This window comes from Cottoperca gobio, chromosome 4, assembly GCF_900634415.1.
Source record: "Cottoperca gobio chromosome 4, fCotGob3.1, whole genome shotgun sequence".
NCBI lineage: Eukaryota > Metazoa > Chordata > Actinopteri > Perciformes > Bovichtidae > Cottoperca > Cottoperca gobio.
Window position 1 is genome coordinate 6,922,454 of NC_041358.1, and position 24,579 is coordinate 6,947,032.

Sequence of the window (24,579 nt, forward strand, 5' to 3'; positions counted from 1 at the left end):
TTCTGATTCTAAATACTTACTGTATGTGGATGTTGTTATATACCATAAATTAGAAGCCGCATGACGAGATTGATTGATTCCACAATAACAAAACAAATGTACACGAGTATCAGCCCCTCTCCATAGATTTATGCAATTTGATAGAACTAGCCTGATTACAGAACGGAATTGCATTAGACATGGTGCTAGCTGAAAAAGGGGGTGTCTGCAAATTGTTTGGCTCTGTGTTGTACTTTCATCCCAAATAACACAGCCCCTGATGGATCCTTTACCAGAGCTTTGAAAGGACTTGACCGACTCAGCAAAGAGCCAGCATCAAACAGTGGGGTACTCATAGACTATGATATAGAGCAGGAACACGACAGCCAGGAAGATGATTTCGTGTGAATAACTCTACAAAGTGTTCTTTGCTGCCATACCGAAGCCACTGACTTTATTGTAGTTACAGTCTCTCAGTCGTATACAGATATTACAATCTTATACAGACATTAAAAGTTTACTAATATTTACTGTCTTTTACTGGAAGTGTTTTTTATTATACTGAAGCTAATTGTCTTTATGCTGGAATAACAAATGAAGTTCTTTGGTTTTATACAGAAGGTATTTTTATGACTGGAATAAAAACAAGTGCACTATGAATGTATTCTTGTATACCATATGATGAATTTGTACACCACTCGGTGCCTTATATTTACTGGAGATTATACACACCATAAATGGTGTGTAAAGGGGGAATTGTCAGGTAAATTAATCCTGATCTTCATTAATCCACACTGGAAAGACTATCACATGTATTTGTCCTACCTCAATCAATATGTATTACGACACTACGAATATGTTTCTGGGGCACTTCCCCTTTAAGAGTAACAGGTCAACAAACCATCACTTCCGGACTGCTGACGGAGGAGCGTGTAGGCGCCAAACTGGGACCAATGAGAAGGTCAACGCCTACTCCATGTATTAGATGCGAATTTTCAAATGTTTGGGCACACCTGGAGCGGAGCCGTGAGACCGTAACGATGGGGCTTTTTGAGCCATGCGGTCTATGGAAACGGCGACGCGAAATGTGTCCTCAGCTGAGAATATTTTCTTTGTTTGACTTATTGCGTTAAATAAATATATAGATTACATCAGGAGATTGCTGTTTTGATTCGACATTTAAGCTCCGAGTTCTTCAGCTTCTTCCTACCCTTTAGTATCTGGCGTTGCAACCGTTCAACTTCAAGGTGATCCACAGGCCGGGTAACCGGATGGTTGTGGCTGATTTCCTCTCCCGCTCGGCGGAGGGGGGGGGGGGGGAGTTAGCTTGCGGCCGTGGGGGTGTGTGGCAGTGGGGTGTGGTTAGGGCGCCGGCTGCTGTGGAGAGACAGGAGTGTCCCAGCTGGAGGCCAGACAGCTGAACGGAATCAGGTATTCAGTCACATAATAAATGCACGGTGATGGCCTGGTTCTGGTCTCTTGCAGTAGGCTGGGTTCGAGACTCGACGGAGAAGCTTATGCAGCCACGACGCAGGACAGCCGGAGAGCAGCAGAGCGACCGACCGACAGGAGAGCGACCTGTGTCAGCTGTGCCTGTGTATAACCCGTACCTTTGTGAGAATAAAGCGTGTGTGTGACACTACCCCTCCTCTCCGTCATAATTATCCCTGACTGTGGACAAGAGGGTCCACACTTAGGTAAACTGAAGGTCATCATAAGAAACAGAAAATTGTATTCTTGTGTCTGGCTAACACCTGCCACCGTCTGAATTCTCTACCCCTCCTGTCTCTACCCCTCCTGTCTCTACTCACTGACTTTTTGGAACAATGGTGTCAACTTTGAAAGATAAGGAAAATGTATAAACTAAGAGGTGTGTGATTTGTTATTCAATCAGTCCTTGGACCGACTCGTGTTTGCTGTACTGTGTTGATTCTTCAGTAAACTCTTATTCTATTGAAACTCCTTGAACTCTGTTGATTTTTCAAAGCAATATAGAAGTATTGTTATAGTGTGGTGAAGATCCTGAGGACATCCGGCCCAAGCTTCAGGGATTTTCTCCCACAGGGGCCCAGGGAGAGGGTCCATAATGTCAATATTTGTTTTGACAACGTTGGTTTTTAAACTCTGAATATGTTGTAGATACATGAGGAAATCGTTCAGAAATCGTTTTTCTTTTTTGTAATGGAGTTTGAACTGATGCATGTGGACGAGTTCATTGACGAGCTTCTTCACTCAGAGAGGATGTGTGACATCATTCTGCCTCGACTTCAGGTACGTTTACACCACGTCTGTTCACACACTCACACACACACAGCTTGATTCAAGTGTATGGAGGTGGACCTGAAACACTTTGAAGAGAACCTACAGTGCTTCATTCATAACTAATATAGTGCTCATTATACATTTGTGCAGAAATACATGTTGTGCAATAATACATTTTGATTGAGGTGTACGAGTACATGTGATAATCATTAAATGTGACAATACAATCAGGAGTTTATTTACTTCACAAATTCCCTCCGTACACACCATTTATGGTGTGTATGTCATTCAGTAAATATAAAGCACCAATTGGTGCAAGAATACAGCATATGGTATGAAATAATACATTCTTAGTTGTTTGGTTTTTATTTCAATCAAAAACGTACCAGAATTAGAGAACAATGACTATAAAATAGGGAATACCTCAATTAAATAACGTACCTGAATTTAGAGAATGACTATAAAATAGAGAATACCTCAATCAAATAACATATCTGAATTTAGAGAACAGTGACTTATAAAAATAAGTATAAAAAATACCTTCGGTAATGTGACTTTGTCTTTGATAAAAAATACCTTTAGTAGCAGCTTTGTCTTTAATAAAGAATACCTTTAGTAACAGCTTTGTATTCTAGTATAAAAATCTCTTTTAGCTTCACCTTTTATTCCAGTGTAAAAATCCCTTTTAGCTTCATTTTTTATAAAAACACTTTTGGTATAAGACTGTAAATTTCAGCACACAGATAACATCAATAAAAAACAGTAGAAAAACAGTAAATCTCAGTATACCTGGAACATCAGTAAAAGACTGTAAATATAGGTAACTTGCAATGTCTATGTAAGACTGAGGTAGCTATATTAGACTGTACCTACAGTGTGAGACTAACTACAGTAAAATCAGTAGCTGAGGCATGGCAGGAGTGATCATTTAGTGGAATTTATTCACACGAAAACATCTACCTGCAGGCTTTGTCTTTCCTCCTCTAAGAGGAACTCGCCTTCTCCGTGCATCAAAAACTAACCTGCTTCAGCTCTCTCTTTGGTCAGGGCGGTGGTGATCAGCTTAGTGGTTAGGGTGCGGATGCATGGGATGCAGCAACATCCACACAGGATTAGTATACCTATCATTATCGGTATGATCAACAGAACGCTCAACACCATCATCTTATACTGACCAAACCAACGCTCCATGGAGCTTGTGAAGTAATTCTCTACCCCACTGTTTGAGGCTAGCTCTTTGCTGAGTGCGCTGAGTCCTTCCAAGGCTTTGGTAATGGATCCATCAGGGGCTGTGTTATTTGGGATGAAAGTACAACACATAAATCCAAACAATTTGCAGACACCCCCTGTTTTAGCCAACAACATGTCCAATGCAATTCTGTTCTGATATGACATCAGGCTAGTCTGCCCTAATTGCTCATGCACTCCAGTCAAAGCATCTACGGTGTTGTTTGCTAATCTCTGCTGGTTGTAATAAAGGTAATTAATCCAAGCTACATTTTTGTTGGCAGTCACTCGAACGAAAATGGACTCAAAACCCGCTGCAATTTCATTTCTAGCTTTGAATTCGTCAGGGACACCACGTGGTACTCCTATGGAGTCTATGTAAATTGTGGAGCTGAAACTTCCACTGGGAATAGAACGTTTACCTCGACTCAGGAGCTCATTTCCACTATACCGACCGGAGAGTTCTTCAGCAGAGATTGGCAGGATGTAGAAAGGCATTACCAACTGTATCAATGCACAGGTACCTACCCAATCTGGCGGTAGGGCTGGATACAAAGTGTTCGTACCACAGTACCACCATACGTCAGCTCTGGCAAATTTCATGACAGACATCTTTGCTCCAAACAACATCCCTCCGTGGGAAACCCTTAGAGTGGAATTACACCATTTCAAATGTCCTACCTGAGTGCCTGCGCCACTGGTCTTGGTGATACACTCATAATCGCCGTCATAGGCAAAAAATGAGGTGGAATGAAGTCAATTCTGGTCACTGGATACAACAGGGCCAGAGAGGTGCATCCTGCGGGACTGACAAGAGTGTACAAAGCATACATACACTGGAGACCTGCTGGGTCATTACTCAGATTCAATGGAAATGGAATAGTAACTAAACTAGGTCTAGCAGCGGCGCATGCAACAGTTTGATTGACCACTCTGTTCAACGGAGTATCTCACCCAATCTAGCCATGCATTACTGTCCTGATATCCTGTCTCCACTGCCATTGTTTCTTTAAGATTAGTGATGTTCAGATAAGTCACACTCATTTTCTTCTTTGCTAGTCCGGTGTACGTTTTCTGGGTCTTTTTCTCAACAGGGATTAAGCTTGGCTCTATTACCTTCAACCAAAACATGAACAGTGGGTCTTTGGCATCCTTTGATATTCCTAAATAGTACAGGCCAGAATCAGAGAGTTCAGGGTGGAAAACTGTGATGACCACAGGGTTACAATTTGTCGGATGCCCATTGCCGGGCAGAGTTCTTGGATCAGGATTAGGATTAGGTGGTTCTCTTTCACCACATTCACATGGGCTTCGTTTAATGATTCTCCATTTTTCAACCAAGGGGTGGTCTAGATTAATCCATCCCCCGTTTGAGTGTGCAAACACATTGGAATATTGACAGGGACACTTACACAGATACTTGGCTTTGTTGGAATCGCATTGTGTGCTCCATTTGAGGCCATTAACAGACATCATGGTGTTTACATCAAATTCAAACGAGGTGATCTTGTCTCTCTCTACTGTAACGGTAATCCCACCGTCTTTAATATCTACGGCTTCGTTGTTTTTTCATGCTTCTCATGCGTCTCACTCGTCGCGTTAGTATTGTGTTAGGGGGTGCAATCTCATTAGGGGATCGTTCAGTCACATCTTGGATTTGTTTAGTTGTCAGATTGTCTGGTGTGTAGTAAGCTTCATTTGGGCAAAGATTAGCTACTCTATTGCTTGGTTCCTTACTTCCTACTCTCAGGCAAAACTCCCACCATGTCAAGGGGAGCACTATAACAATTGTGAGCAGTGCTAACCCAGCTATCACCCGAGGGTCTCCCCATGGAGAGATTTTCTGGTACACTATTACCTCCGCTTATTTGTCTTTTATTGGTGGCATTTTTAACTGGTTTTATCTGCTATCCGCTCACTTAGACAAACACAAACAAATAATTGTGACAAGTGAAATTTAGATTAATCTAAGGACAATTTATCCTCTGGTGCTGATTCTAGATTCACAAATCAATTAGTCAGTACTGTTTTGTTCCAGCAGGTTCAAATCTTGACTAACTTCTGCTAAACAGCGAGAAGGCGCCAGTGCAGGTACACAATGTGTGAGGTGGTGCCAATTAGCTCCTGTTTTACCTTTTACCCGGAGCGCGTGTGAAGTACGTTCTGTCACCTCCCACGGTCCAGTCCACCTAGGTTCAGACCACTTTCTTTTGTGGACCTTGACCCTTACCCAATCACCTGGTTCAACAGGAGTCTCTGGTGGTTCGTCAGGTTTTTCTGCTGCTGCTTCCACCTGTGTAGACAAAACTTCGATGATTTTAGCCAAAGCCTTGACATATTCATCTGCCTCAATCTGCCATAGATCTAATACAGGACCGTGCCCTCCTTCGCGTGGAGGGCCAGGCATTGGTCTACCGGTTAACAGTTCATGTGGAGACAAATGTGTTTGACTGCTTTGTGAGGATCTCATTGACATGAGTGCCAAAGGTAGGGCATCTACCCACTTTAACTTGTTACCATAACATGCTTTAGCAAGTTTTCTTTTGAGTGTTTGATTAGCTCGTTCTACCAAACCCTGTGATGCCGGATGATATACTGACCCAAATTTGTGTGTTATGCCAAAATACTTTTCTACTTCTTCAAGTTTATGGCTCGTGAAGTGTGTCCCATTATCTGATCGTATGCAACGTGGAACTCCATACCTTGGTATGAGTTCATTTTTTAACCATTTGATTACAGAATTGGCATCTTCTTTTTTGCAGGGAATTGCTTCAATCCACTTAGTGAAACGATCAACCATTACCAAAACATATCTGTACCCTCTTACCACATTTTCTGCTCCCATGTCTGTATAGTCAATACATATCTCTTTGAATGGTGCATCTGGCACTGGAAAACGACCCATAGGACACTTGTATGTTCTTTTATTGTTAAATTTACAACAGGTATCACATTCTGTTACAAAGTTTTCAACCATCTCTTTCATAAATGGGTGCCACCATTCTACCTCTATGTCCCTTGTTGTTCTTAGTTTTCCAACATGCGTGGGGCCATGGGCTTGTTTGATCAACAGGTGACATAGTTTAGCTGGTGCCACGAGTCTGCCATCATGAGCTCTCCAGATTCCTTCAGTCTTGGTGGCTCCCTTATGAGCCCATTGATTATGCTCATAGACTCCTGCTTGTGCTTGCATTTCTTTGATGCTCTCCAAAGTGAGTTGCTCTTGATTTTCACTGTTCAAACAAATCATTTGCTGAGTGTAGCCGCCTGCTACTTTAGCTGCCTTGTCTGCTGCATCATTTCCTTTTGCCACTGCTGTATCAGTTTTCTGATGACCTTTGCATTTCATTATAGCAACATGTGATGGCAGCAGTGCCGCTTTCAGTAGGGCTCTTAATGCTTCAGCATGTTTGACAGGTTTTTTGGATGAAGTCAGGAAACCTCTTCTCATCCACTGGGGGCCGTCAATATGGACAGCGCCATATGCATAAGCAGAGTCTGTGTATACATTTATTCTCTGGCCTTCTCCGTGTTTCAATGCTTGTGTTAACGCGACTATTTCTGCAAGTTGTGCAGAGGCTGGCTGTGGAATGATGTGTGCTTCCAAAGTTTGTGTGTTTTCTCCACTTTGTTGCACTACAGCATAGGAAGCTACATTTCCTTCATCTCCTTTGTAGCAGCAGCCATCACTGTATAGAATTTTATCTGGATTATTCAATGGTTCGGTTTCCAAATCTGATCTAATTTTAAGATCTTGTTGTGAGACAAATGCACAGTCATGTGGGTCATGGTTTTCTGAATTCAGTCCTGTTGCCATGTTGATTGTCCCTGCCACATATGTGATGTGGGGCTTAGTTAGTGTTTCTTCTATCTTTACTTTTCTAACTGGAGAAAAAGTGAACGCTTGTGAGTTTAGAAACGCCACTACACCATGTGTAGTGTTTACTTTGAGAGGGTGGCACATCACCACGTGTGCAGTCTTTTGATTTGTCTTTGCTAGAGCAGCCAGGTGTCTTGTACAACCTGTTTGTCCTTGTTCAACATTGTCCAATTTTGAGCTGTGGTACATCAGTACATGTCTTTCTCCCCCTTTTTTCTGAAACAGGACTCCATTTACCATCCCTCCTGTTTCAGAAACATCCAAATGAAAATCATCATTGTAGTCTGGGGAGCATAGATGTGCAGCTTGTCCCAAGGCTTGTTTAGTCTTAGTGAAAGCTTCTTCGCCTTCTGTAGTCCAGATGAGCTCAGCAGTGAGGTTTCTGTTTCCTGCTTCTGAGAGCATGTCTCTGAGTGGTTGAGTCAGATTTCCATAATCTGGTACATGAGTCCTACTGTAACCCGTCAATCCAAGAAATGCCAACATGTGTTGTACTGTCTTTGGTTTTCCATGTGATAGGATTGAGGTCCTTTGTGCATTGGTTAGAGTCAGGCTGTTTGCAGAAATGAGTCTTCCCAAGAAAAGTGACTGATCTTCTTGCAACTTGAGTTTTTTCTTTCTTGACTTTCTATCCTGCTTCTGCAAGTAGTGTAAGGAGATTTGCTGTGGCTTCCAGGCAGGATTCAGCACTGGTGCCTGCGAGCAGCAAATCATCAACGTACTGTATCAGAGTTACACCTGGTGGCAGTTGTAAGCTGCTTAAGTCTTTTTTCAGAGCTTGATTGAACAGTCCTGGGCTGTCTTTGTAGCCTTGTGGCATTCTGTTGTAGGTGTATTTCTGTCCTTTATATGTGAAAGAAAATATGTCTTGTACTTCAGGGTCCAATGGTAGACAAAAGAAAGCATTAGCCAGATCTATGACTGTGAAGTATTTGTGTTCAGGATTGAGATTTTGAAGCGCCACATATGGGTCTGGAACAGGTATATTTTGTGACACTGTAGCAGAGTTGATTTTTCTTAGATCATGAACCATTCTCCAGCCTTTGTTGCCAGCTTTTGGGACTGGTAAAATGGGTGTGTTCCAGATGGAGTTTGAGTGTCTGATTACGCCAGCTTCTAGGAGTCCATTGATTGTTGCTCCTATTCCTTCAGCCTGCTCTCTTTTTAGGTTATATTGCGGTAACCAACATGATTGTTCTGTTTTGAGAGTCACTGAGACCTCATGATGAGGCACAAAACCTACATCATAGTCTCCAGTTGTCCACAAATATGATGGGATATCTTTGAGTGTTTCTTCCGTGTCAGGATGGTTGGTGTGTTCTCTTCCATGGTCTCTTTCCAATTCTTGTTCTTCCAAGATGCCAACATCCATACTGTGGTGAGTGATTTTCCACATCGTCTCATCTTCTGCTCTCCATACGCAGGCAATACTGGTTGGGAGCCAGTTGATTGACATGGCTCTCTTTATCATGGGACCTAAGGACCTTGCTTCAGATCCTACTGCCAATGCCAATGTGATATGTGGCACTGCTTCAGCTGATAATGCATACCATTGCAGTTGTTCTTTAGTGAGAGCACATAATGCAGCTACACCTTGAGGTCCCACGTAGATGTCCTTGACTTCTATTTGCTCCTTTGTCATGTTTCTTTCTTCCTCCCAGGCTTGTTGATACTCTTCGTCAGGTTGACGCAAGTAGTTATAGGTGCAGTGTAAAGGATCAAGTGGAGGTCCATATGGAGCTAATGTGTTGATCCAAGGCTTCCATTCCATGTAAGTCTTCTGGACTCCTGGAGTGTCTTGACCTTCTGTCAACAGGCGGCTCCAATACACTGTTGTGGTAGTTTCTTCAATGTCTTGGGTAGGGCTTGATGTCATCACCAAGATCCTTTGATCTGTTTGATACTGTCCATGCAGAGGTATTTGTCCAGGAAACTGTAGAGTCAGTCCATCACTGGAACATAGAATTCGTGCTCCAGTTTTAACCAGCAGGTCTCTACCCATCAGGTTTACAGGACACTTTGGGGAGAAGAGGAAAGGGTGTAGCAGGGATTGTCTACCAAGTACAGTGACCAATGGCATGGTATACTTTTGTTCTTCTGTTCTTCCCGAGTATCCAACGGTTCGAAGGGTCTTTGTAGAGAGAGGTGGTGTTTTTCCTTTCAAGGAAGTTATACAGGACGCTGTTGCTCCTGTGTCCACCATCAGTTCCATTTTTTCTCCTTCTATCGTACAGGTGACCATTGGTTCATTCTGAGCTGGAATAGCTTCACCTGCAGTTGGATCCTCTGGGCATCTTCATTGTGAGGAACCATCCCATTCCTGGGAATGTTCCCATGCAGCGAGTGGCATTTGGTGAGTGTTGGGAGGATTTCTTCCTCTTCCTCTACCAAAACTTTGCTGTCCTCTCCCTCCTGCAGGACCGTGCTGTCCTCTTCCTCCTCTTCCATAGGTGGGATGTCCTCCTCCTCTACTGTTAGGGAATCCTCCTCTTCCTTGATAGGAGTTTCCTCCTTGGTATGGGTTTCCTCCTCCTTGTTGCCCATACTGGTGGCAATCTTTGACCCAGTGAGATGCGCTTCCACAATTAAAGCATCCCTGTGGTGGAGCTCTTTCATAATTTCTGTAGCGGTTGTTACCCCCTCTCCATGCTCCTCTGTTTGGTACTTGCCATGGAGGTCCATTCTGAGGAACTTGTTGCTGTGTATGAGTCTGTATTGTTGTTTCTGGGAATTCTCCAGTATCGTACTGTCCCATTAACATCTGTCTCTTATCTTTCTTATTTCTTGAAGCCTCGGTGTCTTTCTCAGCCATTTGAGCCTTTGCCAATCTTCTGGTGGTTGTCAGATGTTCTTCTTCCTTCTGCACTTCTGTCTGCCTGTGTTGCTCATCATGATGCACAAGGTGCTCTCTCCAAAGTGCATTAGACATTGAGTCTAGTCCCACCACACTCTTCAGACAGTTTTGGACATGAGTAGATAGGGCCTTTATCACTGCATGTCTCCAGAACATGGTACATGATGGAGAGAGGTCATGTCTTTCTCCAGTGCTGTCTAACCAGACGCCTTCGCTTCTTTTCAGGAAAGCATGCATTTCTTCATCATTTCCTTTCTTTAGGCCTGTCACTGCTGTTATGCTGCGGGTGGTGGGAAAAGCGTCTCTCATAGCATCCCAGTAATGATTCCTGTGAGGATTGAAGGATTTTTCATCGTCCTCGTTATTGCATCCAGCGATGAGATCCATGTCTAGCATCGTCTTTTTTCCTTCCAGTCTGCCCATGAGAGTCCTCAAGTCTCCCACACAAACACGATCTCCTGCTGTGTATTTCTCAAATTCATTAATCCATTTCTGTGCTCCTGAGGTGAGGGGAGGCAATTTGGCCGCCAAACTCTCCAAATCACGATGACTCCAGGCGTGGTATATCATGGGTCCTCCTGGTGTTGCCATGAGTGGCATCTGTTGTGCTGCTCTTTGCTCTTCCATCTTATTTCTGGTCCTAGTTGAAATTGACTGTTCTTTCATCTTCAGTCGTCCTTCTACAAAGTATGTCTTGAAGTCACTCTTTTCTTCTGGGGAAATCGTGTTGAGACTCCTTTCAGAATTCCTTGAGCTTCTTTCAGCTTGTTCAAATTCTTCTTCATCCTCATCAGTTTTATCTTCTTCATACTCAGGTCCCTCCTTACTTGTTGCTTCTTCCTCCAGTTTTTCCAGGCTGTCATAGCCCGTTCTATGGCGTGTACCATCATGTTTGATGATTTCTCCCCTTCTTATTGCATCGTCTTTGCGTCTTTCATCCATTCGTACTGCTTCAGCTACCAGTATTTGCTGTTTGTTTGAAATGGTGTAATCATGGGAAACTGAGTATGAATCTGGGGTGCGTAGTACCTCTTTATGTGGATTTGGAGCAGGGTGAGCAGAATGAGAGGGAGAGTGAGCGTTGAGTAGCTTTTCCTCTAATTTTTCCTCGAGTAGTTGGACATGTTTCATCAGGTGCTCTAGTCGTTTCTCTGTTTCTCCCTCCTCAACTTCCAGACATCCTCCCTTTATGCCCATCATGGGTGCCTGTATTGGAGTGGGATTAACAGGATTGTGACTCGGTGCATATGCTGGAGGGGCGGAGACTTGTGTCAAATCTGGGTAGAGTTGAGATGTAGGCTGGACAGGTGTAGTTTCTTCATGTTTGGTGCCTTTTTCTTCTTCTTTTGCTTCCCTGATTACACAAATTGTCTCAGGTGCGGTCTGAGGTATGTTCTTGAAGAGTAGAAGGAGATGCATAGCTCTGGATTTTCTGTTTGCAGCTTTCAATGCGGCTTTCTTTACAGCTCCAAATCTTCGTTTTTCTCCTGTCTTCTCCCATGCTGTCATCTTTTGTTGATATTCGCCATTTTCAAATTCGTAAACTGCCCTTCTTTGGTCCTCACTTGGACCTGGTTGATCATCAGTTGGAAACAATCCTCTTTCTTGCCATGCGAGTAGTAGCTTTTCTGTCTTTGCTCGAACCTTCTTTCTTTCACTCGGTTTGGTGCAGGCATCCAATCGTTGGTACATTTGTTCTTTGTACTGTGCTGTGGACACAACCTTGACTTGCTTTGAGCTTTCAGATGGATCCATCGTGTTGAAAATTTGAAATTCCTCAAATGTTGTTCAGTCAGTGGAGATACTCAAAATTCAAATAAATTGAGCGCAAAATGAAAATAAAAATTAGAAATAAAAAATGTTTAAAGTTCAAAAATTAATTGAGCGAGAAATAAAATTAAAAGCAAAAAATGTTTACGTTTTAAATCTAAAATAGAAATGAAATAAAATTGTTTATGTTTTAAATCTAAAAATAGAAATGAAATAAAAAAAAATGTTTGTTTAAATCTGAAATAGAAAATAAAAATTGGAAGTGTAAATTTCCTAAGTTTAAATCTGGATTCAGAAATAAAAAGGAAACATGTAAATCAAAACCATAAAATGTAAATCTGAAATAAGTATAATCAAAGGTAAATCAAAGGCAGGACTTATTCAAACTTTTTCTCTAATGGGCAATTCGTGACAATTATTATAATTATAACTCTTAGTAGTTATTTGAATTTGGGTGTAAATTCAATTTTGTCCACCAGATGGAGGCATATGTCCACAACAAGAGGGTCAAAGTTCAATTTGAGTGTATTCGGTCAAAGGTCAATGGTACCGGAAACCCAAAAAAAAAAAAAAACTTTTTAATTTACGGAAATATAAAAACAGAAAATGGACTACAAGTCGAATCAATGAAACTACAAATTCTTTTTCACTCCTTGTGGAGAATTTACAGAATTACACAAATAGGAAATGGACTACAAGTCAAGTCAATGAAACTACAAATGTTCTGCGGCTTTGTCCCGTTGGAACTCCTGGTGGAGAACTTACTGTATTACAAAAACAGGAAATGGAATCGAATCAATGGAGCTACTGTTACAGCGAGCACACTCCGTGTAGGAGTACATCCCCTGGAGCCGGAGCCTTGTATTCGTTACTTTTTATCAATACACAAACTCTTCGTTGTAATGCCCAACCCCAAATGTTATCAGCGTGAGACTCAAGGTTCTGTTTGTTCCGAGGTGCTTTCGAAAGTCGAACAACTTCTTGGCGTTTGTATACGCTCGAGTTGCCGGCCCTGTTAAACACTCGTACCAACTAGTTCCTTCTGGTGAGACTTTTTTCAACTTTTAATAACCCCAACACCTTCCCGTGATTCCCCTTTATCTATCGATAGTCAAACAGTCAGTTTGCACGGTTAAATCTTCCGCTACAAACGTAAATGTAACCCCAAACAAGCGTTAGCTCCACGTTAGCTTCAGGCGGGCGCCTGGAGCTGTATAGACGTTAGCTCTAAAATAGCTTGACTTTAACGCCTCAATTCATTCACTTACAAACAACATTGCTTTTCAACAACTCACACATACATTCATCAACATATAGTTTCCAAACCACACTGCATTGATACTCGTTCTATGCCGTTATTATTGGAATAAATAGGGTTTTTATAGCCCCCGCTAGGAATAAATAGGGTTTTGATTAGCCCCCGCTAGGATTAAATAGGGTTTTGATTAGCCCCCGCTAGGATTAAATAGGGTTTTGATTAGCCCCCGCTAAAGAGAAGGTCACTCTTCTCCCACACAACCGAATTCCGTGATCTTTTAAACCACTTCAAAATGCTTACTTACTTTAAACTATGTGTCTATGGTCGTCTACGGAAGATGAATAAATATATAGTGAGACAATGGGGAATTCGTCAACCTCCTCCACGCAGTCACATCAAAATATTCACTGTTAAGGCTTTCTCTTTTTAACCAGAACAGGCCGCGTTGGCCTTTTCCTCCTGCAGACACCACCAGTCACTCAGACTGCGCTTTCTTCCCAAAGACTTGATATTTTAACTTTACACTATCAGATCGAGCGCTACTCGAAAACCTTATTTCTTAACCTTATTTCTTACACCGGTGTCACTTTTTAAAACCTTTTCTGTGCACAGTTTCATATGGTATTTTTCAAAACTTTGTCACCATCACTTCATCAATATGCAAACAGCATGGATAGTATATTTTATGAGACAGCGTTCAGAGTGTGTTCTTTGACATTTACAAGTACTATTGTTCTACAATAAACTATTGCAATTTCGTTTGTAACAGGTTTGCTCACCTTATCGTTTGTCAGGCCTGTTGTAAATGTCATTGAACGCACTCCTCTGGCTTCTCATCCAGTCGCCCTCGTGTCCAGAACTTTCAGATCATCACGTCACGGGGTCACCAGGTTTTGTTGGGTTTTTAGGCCCAAAGGGCGCTGAGGTAGTCTTTCAATTGAATCCAGTAAACTTCTAGTTGATCAAGATACTTATTTATTTAAAGTGATGATGACAGCAATATCAAAAAATACCCTCAGCCGAGGACACTTTCACACACCAAGTCCACAGTCCGAATCAATAAAGAGCCAGTTAGCTGTCTGTTGGTACAAGTGAAAGTGTTACAAAAACATCATAATCATTTTGCTATATTCTCTACAGAAGGGTGTCGTCGTCCCTCATTGGTCCATGTTGGCGCGGTTATGCCCCTTGGTGGGCCGTCTTGTAGGTGGCGAGATGGAGGTAGACCTGAAACACTTTGAAGAGAATCTACAGTGCTTCATTCATAACTAATATAGTGCTCATTATACATTTGTGCAGAAATACATGTTGTGCAATAATACATTTAGATTGAGGTGGACGAGTGCATGTGATAATCATTAAATGTGACACAATACATAATACATTTTGATTGAGGTGTACGAGTACATGTGATAATCATTAAATGTGACACAATACAATCAGGAGTTTATTTACTTCACAGTAATAATTGATAAAAGATGCAGATATAAACTAGGAACAAGATATTTAAACTTGCTCGGCACTACACTGACTCACTGCGGAGTTGCCAGTTTTGGCGGTCTATCAGCACTACAATGGTGAATGTGCTCTTGGACGGGTAGATACATGGTGGGCGAGTATAGAAATAAATTAACTTAAGCTCATTAAAAATATGTTAACATAAGCATGCTTGTGAATATGGACATTTGCAAAACAATTATTTATATCGCTAAATTTGAACATTTAAATTGAAGGATACTACGACCAACCTGCGTTAGTCCGGACAACTCGTTTCACCATTACATGCTAGTTTGCGTGTGTTTCTACAGACGTAAAATGGATCGATTTCTTATTAAAAAGTTGCACACCTGTTGGACAGAAACAAAGCGTGACCAACGAGGAAAATTAAGATTTGTCTTTGGAGCATCAAACCACCGTAAATCGAGAGGAAGATGCTGGAGATGTGGTTTGTGGACAGACAACAGCTGCTCCCGTTAAAAAAGAAAGGTACGAGCCATACAAGACGAGCATAGGAACATTCAGGAAAAGTGGACAGAGGAATTTTTATTTGTCCTCCACGAGTCGAACCCATTGTGCTTAATGTGCAAACAAACCCGCTCTGGTTTCAAGCAAAGTCAGGAAGTTACAACATGAAATACTCAACAAACTCTACGAGACATTACACATCCTTATCTAGCCTGTGTGAGAGGTGCTCACAGGGTTATCATGCATAGTCTAGTACAGTCGTATGCCCTCTCTACAGCCGTATGTCACCTCTACAGCCGCATTACACTACAACATTTCCCTAAAATAAAAAATACACCCTAAGTTCAAAAAGGTGAAGTCGAGTTGTATTGTGTTGTCTGCACCACTTATCAGTGATGAAAACACAGATGCCCCCCCCCCGCCCTCACGTTTCGCTTCTCTGATGGCGGGAAACCACACAAAGGCAGGAAGTAAAGGGAACTGGATTGAGAAACAAGAGGTAGGTACACAACAAAACAGGAAGTTACAACATGAAAAACTCAACAAACTCGACGAGACATGACATGACGCTCCTGGGATTTTATTTACAAGGAACTTTGTCAAGTAAAATAAGACATGATACAAATATTACAGCTGTGTTTTCAACAGTCTATGGGTTTCATGTTACACTATATTGCCAAAAGGTCGGCTGAAGATGCAAACATTTATACTTTGTCTTTGGGAAATTATATTATTAAACAAGGCTCCAATAAAGTTTTCAATCATCAATCAATAAATGAATTCATCTTTACTTGGGAAAAACTTCAGCATTTCTTTTGAGGAAATTACTGTTTTCCCCTGTGATTAGTACCAAATTATTATTTCCAAGGAATTATTCTGAAATCTCAAACATAAAATTCAGTGTTACTGTGATTTTAGTTTTTGGAAAACGATGAATTAACTAATGTTTTGCTTCTCTAAAGGTTTTCAAATATAATGTTGGCAGTAGCTTTAAAAGTTGTAGTTTGGTTGACGTCCAACAGAATGTCTTAGTAATGTATATTTCATAGTATTTATAGAGTGTACAACTGAGACACAGCTTACATACATGAAAACAATCAGTTGCATTTGGCTGTAATTCAGGTGATAGAACAAATTAAGCTCCATTACAAATCCAAGTTTTATTATTCACTAACATTTACAACACATTTGTACTTGTGTACTACAGCTGGCAGTTTTTCAGTGCTAATGTATAGGTATTTAGATATGTGTTGTCTTCAATGAACACTTGTTGAAACCTGCCTTAAAAGGAGACAGCTCAAAATATACAGGTTCTTTTGTTTGTTAGCCATTTATAGACTAAAACCAACAATGAGTTGATCGTATATTACATGTTCTGAGTGTGGGTGTTGCTGCCTTCTGGACAACACGACCAAGAGAGAAAAAACGTGCAACTTAATTAACGTGTAAGTAATCAAAATAATAAGTATATACAGATGTTATTGCTAATGCAATACCTATATTTGTTCTGGATTCAGAACCAGTGCTGTTAAAAACACTATGGCTCTTGCAGGTTTTCCAGAAACTCCTCTATTTCTCTACACATTCTGCCCTCGCCTCTGTCTCTAATGTTCACCAGAACTTTGAAGCTTTTCTCACGAAAGAAGGATTGTTGCCGTATCTCTGCCACCTGCATGTGATATCCGAGTGACCTGTTGCGATCCTGTCCATGGAAGTTTAAATGTTGTGCGTATTTGTAGTAAAGCATCCGTTTGTCTACAGGTTCAAGATCCCTTTCTAGCAGTTCCTGGTATATCTGCTCAGCTTTAGCTAGGCCATAAGTTGACTTTGCATATATATGTGCAGGGTCTATTTTCTTCTTAAGTGAGGAACGAGGGTAAAGAGAAATCATCTCTTCATGGAGACTGATTGCTCTGTCCATCAGGCTTTGTGTTGGAAGACTGTCATTGTCAAAGATCTTCCATTTGTAGCAGAGTGCAGCACATCCCTTCAGATAACGCTCATCTGGATGGTTTCTCAGAACCTCCTCTGCCAAATCAATGGCCTCATCAACAGATAAATAGTTTCTGTAAACAATAAGTAATGGTTTAATACCACTGTAGCGGCTGACAGGATTTCTCAAAACCTCCCTGGCTAGCTCACGTGCTTCATCTTCAATTCTTTCTCCTTTCTTAGCACATTGGTCGAGGTAGTGAACTGCGAGGTACAAGTTCTCTGGATCCTTTTCTTTGGCGATTCTCATTTTCTCCAAGATGTCAGCCCCCTGCTCTGTGCTGCTGTGCTCTGAAGCAAACATTAACCCTAAGATATGGCAGGTGTTCCACTCCACCATGTCCGGCTGCATCTCGATGGCCTTCAGGAAGTAATTTAGAGCCAGCGGCATTTTATCTGTGCTAAACCTTATGAAAGTCCAGGCTTTTTCAGCGCAGATCTCTGGGTGGAGCTTGTCCTGGGATGGAGATGGATATTCATTCATCAGGGCGTCAACCTTTGTCAGGTAAGCCTCACTCTCTGCTGGGTCTCCCAGGTGGTGGTGCAGCCAAGCCAGGTTCCCATAGTTCACCACTAACCAGGGACCCTCATCTGCATTTCTTATCTGGCAGAAGGCCTCTGTAGCCTTGTTGAAGAAACTCTGGGCTTCTTCAGTGAATCCCAGCTTGTATTCAATGAACCCCCGCAGGTTGTAAATGTGACCCAGCCAGCTGTGTCCGTCCTCGGTGCCAAAATCCTCAAACCTTTCCCTGAAACGTAAAAGTTTGGCCCTGCTGGTGTCCAGATCCCAGGTGAAGTGGCACTGCAGGCCCTGCAGTTTGGACACCAGTGTTGTTTGACTCTGAGCAGCACTGATGGAGAATAAAAATAACAATTATTAAAACACATCATCAGTAGGTTAATGTAATATGCTTTGAAGTTTGCTATGTTTTCATAACCACTGTTCATCTCATGTGGAGAAAAGGAGAAGGGAAATAAGGAATGGAGTAAGAAGCACTGAGTAGACAGCAAACAAGTAAACAAAGAAAGGAAAAATGAATGGAGCAGTCATAAGGAAAATAAAACATCCATCCTTTTTTCATTCCCTCTCACCAGTAACATTTTCAGCTCCTCCTGGGGGATCCCAGGGTGTTCCCAAGCCAGATGAGATATATATTCAGGGGTGCACATAACTGGTACGCAGGTACGCATGCACGGCACAAATATGGATAGCGTAACGTCACTTGTGTCACTACGCACCTTTGCGTACATGATAGGTCATCAAAACAACACATATTTCGTCTACACCTGTTTCTTGTCAACACTCAATGGAGTAGACTACTAGACTTGTCCAAAAAAACTAAAGACATCAAGCAGCTACTTTGGCGTTTCACCACATGCAAAATAACAGCAAACCGAGCCGGAGCAGAAGAAAATATTATTTTCTGAAAAGTGACTCCATGACGTGCGGTGGCTGGATGCTAATGATGAGCTTTCCGAAATGTGGTGCAAAATATACCGCTAGATATCCACATCTAGCAGACAAAACAGGTGCGTTTTATACAGGCTCGAAGAATTTCAATCACCCTTTGTTTGAAAAACATGAAAAGAGCAAGGAGCACGTTAATGTGGCGCAAGCTACTTAAACAAGCTAGAAAAGAAGAACTATCCAGCCACCCACTTGCTCCAAATATTAAATACAAGTAATCCAGATGCTGGGGCTCTGGGGCTTAATAATAATAAGATATTAAATACATCATAATGATTGTTATTACTTGAAAGACAGAAGCAGTTGCTCACCTCATCATTCAACTGTTTCCTCGACTCAGCAGTTCTCTAAATATTACTTAGTTCAGCTGGATTTAGCTCTTGATGCTGCTTTGGGTTCACTGGAAAAAAAGTCAGTGATTTCCAACTCCTGCTTTGCTGTAAATTATGAGATGTTGTTGAGCACGCAGCTTTAAATGTTGACTACGAAGTTGAAGTGAATGTCAGACGTTTAAAGACGCTCACCTGACTATTGTTTCCCAGGAATAGAAACCGAAAGCCACATTTCTGAAAAAAGAACTTAGACATGACTTATTAAAGTTTGTTGATTATATTTTCTGCTAAGTGAATTTCAAATAATTAGTTTGCTTTTATTCTTTAGAATAAGATGCCACATTTTTTTTATGGCTGCACCTTCTGATAAAATATTATATCATAATATAAGCCTATTCAGTATATGTGTACACTTTGAGCAGCAGTTGTCTGCAGAATGTCCCTGTCGGCTTAATGTGGAGCATTGGGGGTCCAGGTCTGTCCAAAAAAGTCACTGTGCCCCCTCAGCTTAATTCTCTCCCTGACAAAAAACTAAACTGAAAAACAACAACAAAACTGAGGTAGACTGTAGTTCAGGGGCCAACCAGTCAGAGGTTAAGAGCCAAAAATGTTACTATGGTACTGCAAAGAGCCACATCATACACACAGTCACAGATGTGCAACCCCCCCCCCCCTTCTCTCTTTGTTCTCAGCCTTTCTCTGTGCTCCCTCACTCTCTTCCTCCCCTCTCTCTCTCACACAGACACACAGACACAGACACACACTCAAAGACCCTCCCTCCCAAAGACACACACACCCTCACACAGACAGACACACATAGCTCTGCTCAGATTGTTATTGTAAATGTCACACACCATAATATTGAGAGAAATTGAATTAAACCTCTCCTACAAGTATTTAGGCGCCAGTTGTTATCAACAATGAACATTGTGTGCACTCTCACACACAAACTCTCAGTAAACAAATGTGAAAAAGTCTTTATCTTCCTATGCATGTTGCTTCTTTAAATTAGTGGGACTTCTGACATTCCTTGCCTCGAACAATCCTCCTCAAATCTGGCTTGTATTCCGTTGTGGTCACTCGAAGCAATTCTTTCACATGTGTGTCAGAACAGATCGATACTTTGATTGCACGTGTTTCAGGGTAGATAACACCGACTCACAGACGTATGTTGACCCAAACATTGATAGTAGCTTGAGCGCAGCCCGTTTGACATTGGGATATTTTTCCATTGGCACAGTTTTACAGAACTCAAGGATCCCTTCCCTCAGAACAGGTTCCAGTCGGTCTTTCTCAGAAAGTTCAATCATCTCCAACTGGGCCATCGCCTCGTCCGTGACTAGTGTGATAATAACTGTGTCGGAGGCAAACCAAGTGACCAAAGCTGAGGGAAAGATGTCAATGCTTTGCGTTAAAAACAATGTAGCCTTCAACTTCTGCGTTGATTTCAGTCGCAGTGTAGCAGACATGTTTCCTGTCTCGCAAGGAAGTACTCGTCGTGGGAAAACTAAAGCCACACAACTCATCCATCATCAAATAAATTGATGATAATAACTCATCAAATAAAATACATAAATCTTATAAACATGTCTGTACAAGTAATGCATACTTTAAATAAACATGTATTTCCTGAATGTATATACCCGTCCCTTATGTGTTTACGTTCACATTGGTGGCTGAGAGCTGTTAAGATATGGACGGAGTCCGGCAAAGAAATTCCCTTATTTTGAAATTCCAATGTTGAAAGGTATGGACTAGTGGGGCTTTCAAACAGTCCGTCTCAGCATTAAAAGGGTCGACGAGGAACGTAATCTTGTCCACTTGCTTTTAGCAGAGAGGGAAAATGCGCTAATTCTCCCTTTTGAAGAAGTGTCTTAGACAGTTTCAGTTTGTTAACACACGCAAATACACTTTGCACTAGGTCAGGCAGCATTTTTATATGAATATGAACTCTCCCACTCTAATAAAACGCCGTATGTTGGTCTTCATATTTTCACTTAGCTGTGCATTTTTCCCCTGCCATTTTAGGATCGAACTCAGATGGTCAGATATTGTTTACTCAGTGATAGGTTTTTCCCCCCTCGAAGGTGATTGGTTCACTGCATCGCAGGCATTTTTGTGATTGGCTCTTGGGCCACATCAAAATTAGATGCACTGTCATGCTCTCATACTGACAGCACACATACACAATGGAATGTACCTGAAGACCATTTTAGTGTGAAAAAACAGATTAAATTAAAAGATAAAATATGTAACATATTAGTGTTGTAGAGTGATGAAATCAAGAATACATTCACCTTTTCATTAAAAATAATAATAATTTTGATCTGAATAATGCTGTATATTTAGAGACTACAACAAAACTAGTCTTCTGCTTAACTGCTCTCAAAATAAAAGCCTGATGTATAAACATTGTCAATTCCGATCAAAAGTTTCAATCCTTTATTTGACTGTTTCCTTCCTCATCCTTCATTTATTCCTTGCATTTTTAGCTGTGATACTCCTGGAAGCATATTTTCTGTTTTGTAATGCAGAGAAACATCTTGCATTTGGTACACCTCATGTACGTCTTTGCAGCCCTGATGTCTGCATCTTTCTGCATGCTTGATATCCACCATCTCTGGCATCATGTGCCTTGCCTGCGCACAGATGGCTCTGGTTGTGGGATCTGAATGGGTTGTAGGGTCACCTTGACAGTCAGGAAGCCCAGGTAGCACAGGTGTGAATCTATATAGTTTGAGAAAAAAACTATAATAAACAAAATGAAATAATAGGAATAATAATTAAAACCTTACACTCATCTGATTGGATTGAATGTACAACATACATGCTACTCTTGGCCCACAGAGGCCGACATCTATCCTGCTCGTCCCTATCTGTCTAGGTACAGAATACATTCTGCTTCAGATCTGTCTCCTGCAACACTGTTGAGTCATTAAGTACATGAAGATGGTCTTGGTGTCCACTAGAATGGACATTAATAAAAGAGCTGTTATATAAAAACACAAATTATTTAACTGCTTTCAGAACTAATAATATCATTCCTAACAGGTTAATAAACAATATGATGTTCATATTAAAAAACCCAATATATTAACAGTATTTGACTTACCTCTCCTCTTTCGATAAAATGTTGTTGTTGGTATGTCGGCCATTTTGAATGAAAAGAAAGAGGAACTTCCCAGCATGTCACTCTAACCAATGACATATCACTGAAAAGCCCAGAATGTCCTCTGTACAATACAGCAGGGATTGATACAGTGGCTCACAAGAGTACAAGAGAACAAAATGTTCCACTACAGAGGACACAAGTCAATTTGGTCAGCACTGGTACATGTTTATACACTGCTCAAAATAATTAAAGGAACACTTTGAAACCACATCAGATTTCAATGGGGGAAGAAATAATGCTGGATATCAATACTGATATGAACTGGGTAATGTGGTAGGAACGAAAGGATGCCACATCGTTTGATGGAAATTAAAATGATCTACCTACAGAGGGCTGAATTTAAAGACACCTCGAAAATCTAATTGAAAAATTGATGCGGCAGGCTTGTCCATTTTGCTGAAATTCCATTCCAGCAACTCAAAATGGTACTCAGTACTGTGTATTTCCCCCACGTGCTTGTATGCATGCCTGACAACGTCGCGGCTCCTAATGAGACGACGGATGGTGTCCTGGGGTATCTCCTCCCAGATCTGGACCAGGGCATCACTGAGCTCCTGGACAGTCTGAGGTACAACCTGACGGCATCGGATGGAATGAAAAATAATGTCCCAGAGGTGTTCTATTGGATTTAGGTCAGGCAAACGTGGGGGCCAGTCAATGGAATCAATTCCTTCACCCTCCAGGAACTGCCTGCACACTCTCGCAACATGAGGCCAAGCATTGTTGTGCACCAGGAGGAACCCAGGACCCACTGCACCAGCGTAGGGTCTGACAATGGGTCCAAGGATTTCATCCCAATACCTAATGGCAGTCAGGGGGCCGTTGTCTAGCCTGCAGAGGTTTGTGCGTCTTCCATGGATATGCCTCCCCAGACCATCACTGACCCACCACCAAACCGGTCATGCTGAACGATGTTACAGGCAGCATAACATTCTCCACGGCTTCTCTAGACCCTTTCACGTCTGTCACATGTGCTCATCCTGGAGGAGCTGGACTGCCTGTGCAACCTCTGTAGGGTCCAGGTATCGCCTCATACTCCCAGTAGTGACACTGACTGAATACAAAACTAGTGAAAAACAGTCAGAAAAGATGAGGAGGGAAAAAATGTCAGTGGCCTCCACCTGGAAAACCTTTGCTGTTTTGGGGGTCGTCTCATTGTTGCCCCTCTAGTGCACCTGTTGTTAATGTCATTAACACCAAAGCAGCTAAAACTCACTAACAACCCCCTCTGCTACTTAACTGACCAGATCAATATCCCAGAAGTTTAATTGACTTGATGTTATACTCTGATTCAAAAGTGTTCCTGTAATTGTTTTGAGCAGTGTATTATGTGTTCACTTTGAGCAGCAGCTGTTTGCTGAGTGTCAGTATGAAGAGCTGGGACAGCTGTCACCTGGAGACACCTGCATTATGACGCTCTGCTGCTTCCACCTGCTGGTGTAAGCAGGTTATTGTTTGGTTCCCAACACGTTCACATACCTCTGTTATACAGCTTCATTTGTTTAATGCTCATCCATGTTAACTTCAAAATGTAAAGTTTAATTACCGTCCATCAGCAGCCTAAGTGCAGTACTGCAAAATGATGTGTCGTGTATTTGAATTTCTTGTATATAGTAACAACCAAAACAAAAAGAGTTTAAACTACTTTTCATAGCGTATATAATGCATGTTTATTAATTTGTACAATTTAAGCAAACTTGACATATTTTCTATACATACAATCAGTTGTATCTGGCCATAATATTAATTTTAAAATGAAGTATTACATTACATCACAGTTTTATATTTCACAACTCAAAGCTTTCAGCAAAGCAAATTTCAAAGGCTATAGTGTACGGTGTTCTTAAAATACAGTGCAAAGGAAAACATCATGGTTACAGATAGATAGATACTTTATTGATCCCGAGGGAAATTTAGGCACTCAGCTTAAAAGACATATGACATGACACATCTGTCACCCCCCTCCCCACCATTAAAAGTAAGAAAAAAAAAGAATTGAGAGAGTACACTGTGTAAACCTAAGCAGATTTATACACTAAGTTAAGGAAAACAACATCCATTCAAAATCTATTTTAACAAATAATTTCAACATGTTAACAATCAGTGTTAGTGAAGGATTCGGCGTGTTTCATAAAAATCAAGTGCTGATATTTTTTTTAACAGCCTCTGTCTTCCATTAACTACGAATGTTAACTACAAAAGTCCAGACACTTTTAGAAACCTGCCTTTAATGGACACAGCTCGATTATTAAGTACTTACAGATTCCTTTAGGTAATGCAATACCTATATTTTTTCCAGAAACTTCTCTATTTCTCTACACATTCTGTCCCTGCCTTTGTCTCTAATCTTCTCCAGAACTTGATGCTGTTCTCCCGAAAGAAGGATTGTTGCGGTATCTCTGCTGCCTTCATGTGATATC

The 24,579-nt window shown here is 41.4% G+C and overlaps 1 protein-coding gene across 1 annotated transcript; it reads right to left on the reverse strand.

Annotated features, from left to right (window-relative positions):
* Positions 1–16,607: 16,607 nt before the first annotated feature.
* Positions 16,608–19,141, reverse strand: LOC115007580 (interferon-induced protein with tetratricopeptide repeats 1B-like). Its single transcript, XM_029430517.1, has 2 exons — positions 18,967–19,141; positions 16,608–18,038 (listed from the first exon to the last, which is right to left on the reverse strand). Exons 1-2 carry the CDS (start codon positions 18,972–18,974, stop codon positions 16,733–16,735), a joined length of 1,314 nt encoding a protein of 437 aa, XP_029286377.1. The 5' UTR covers positions 18,975–19,141; the 3' UTR covers positions 16,608–16,732.
* Positions 19,142–24,579: the final 5,438 nt, after the last annotated feature.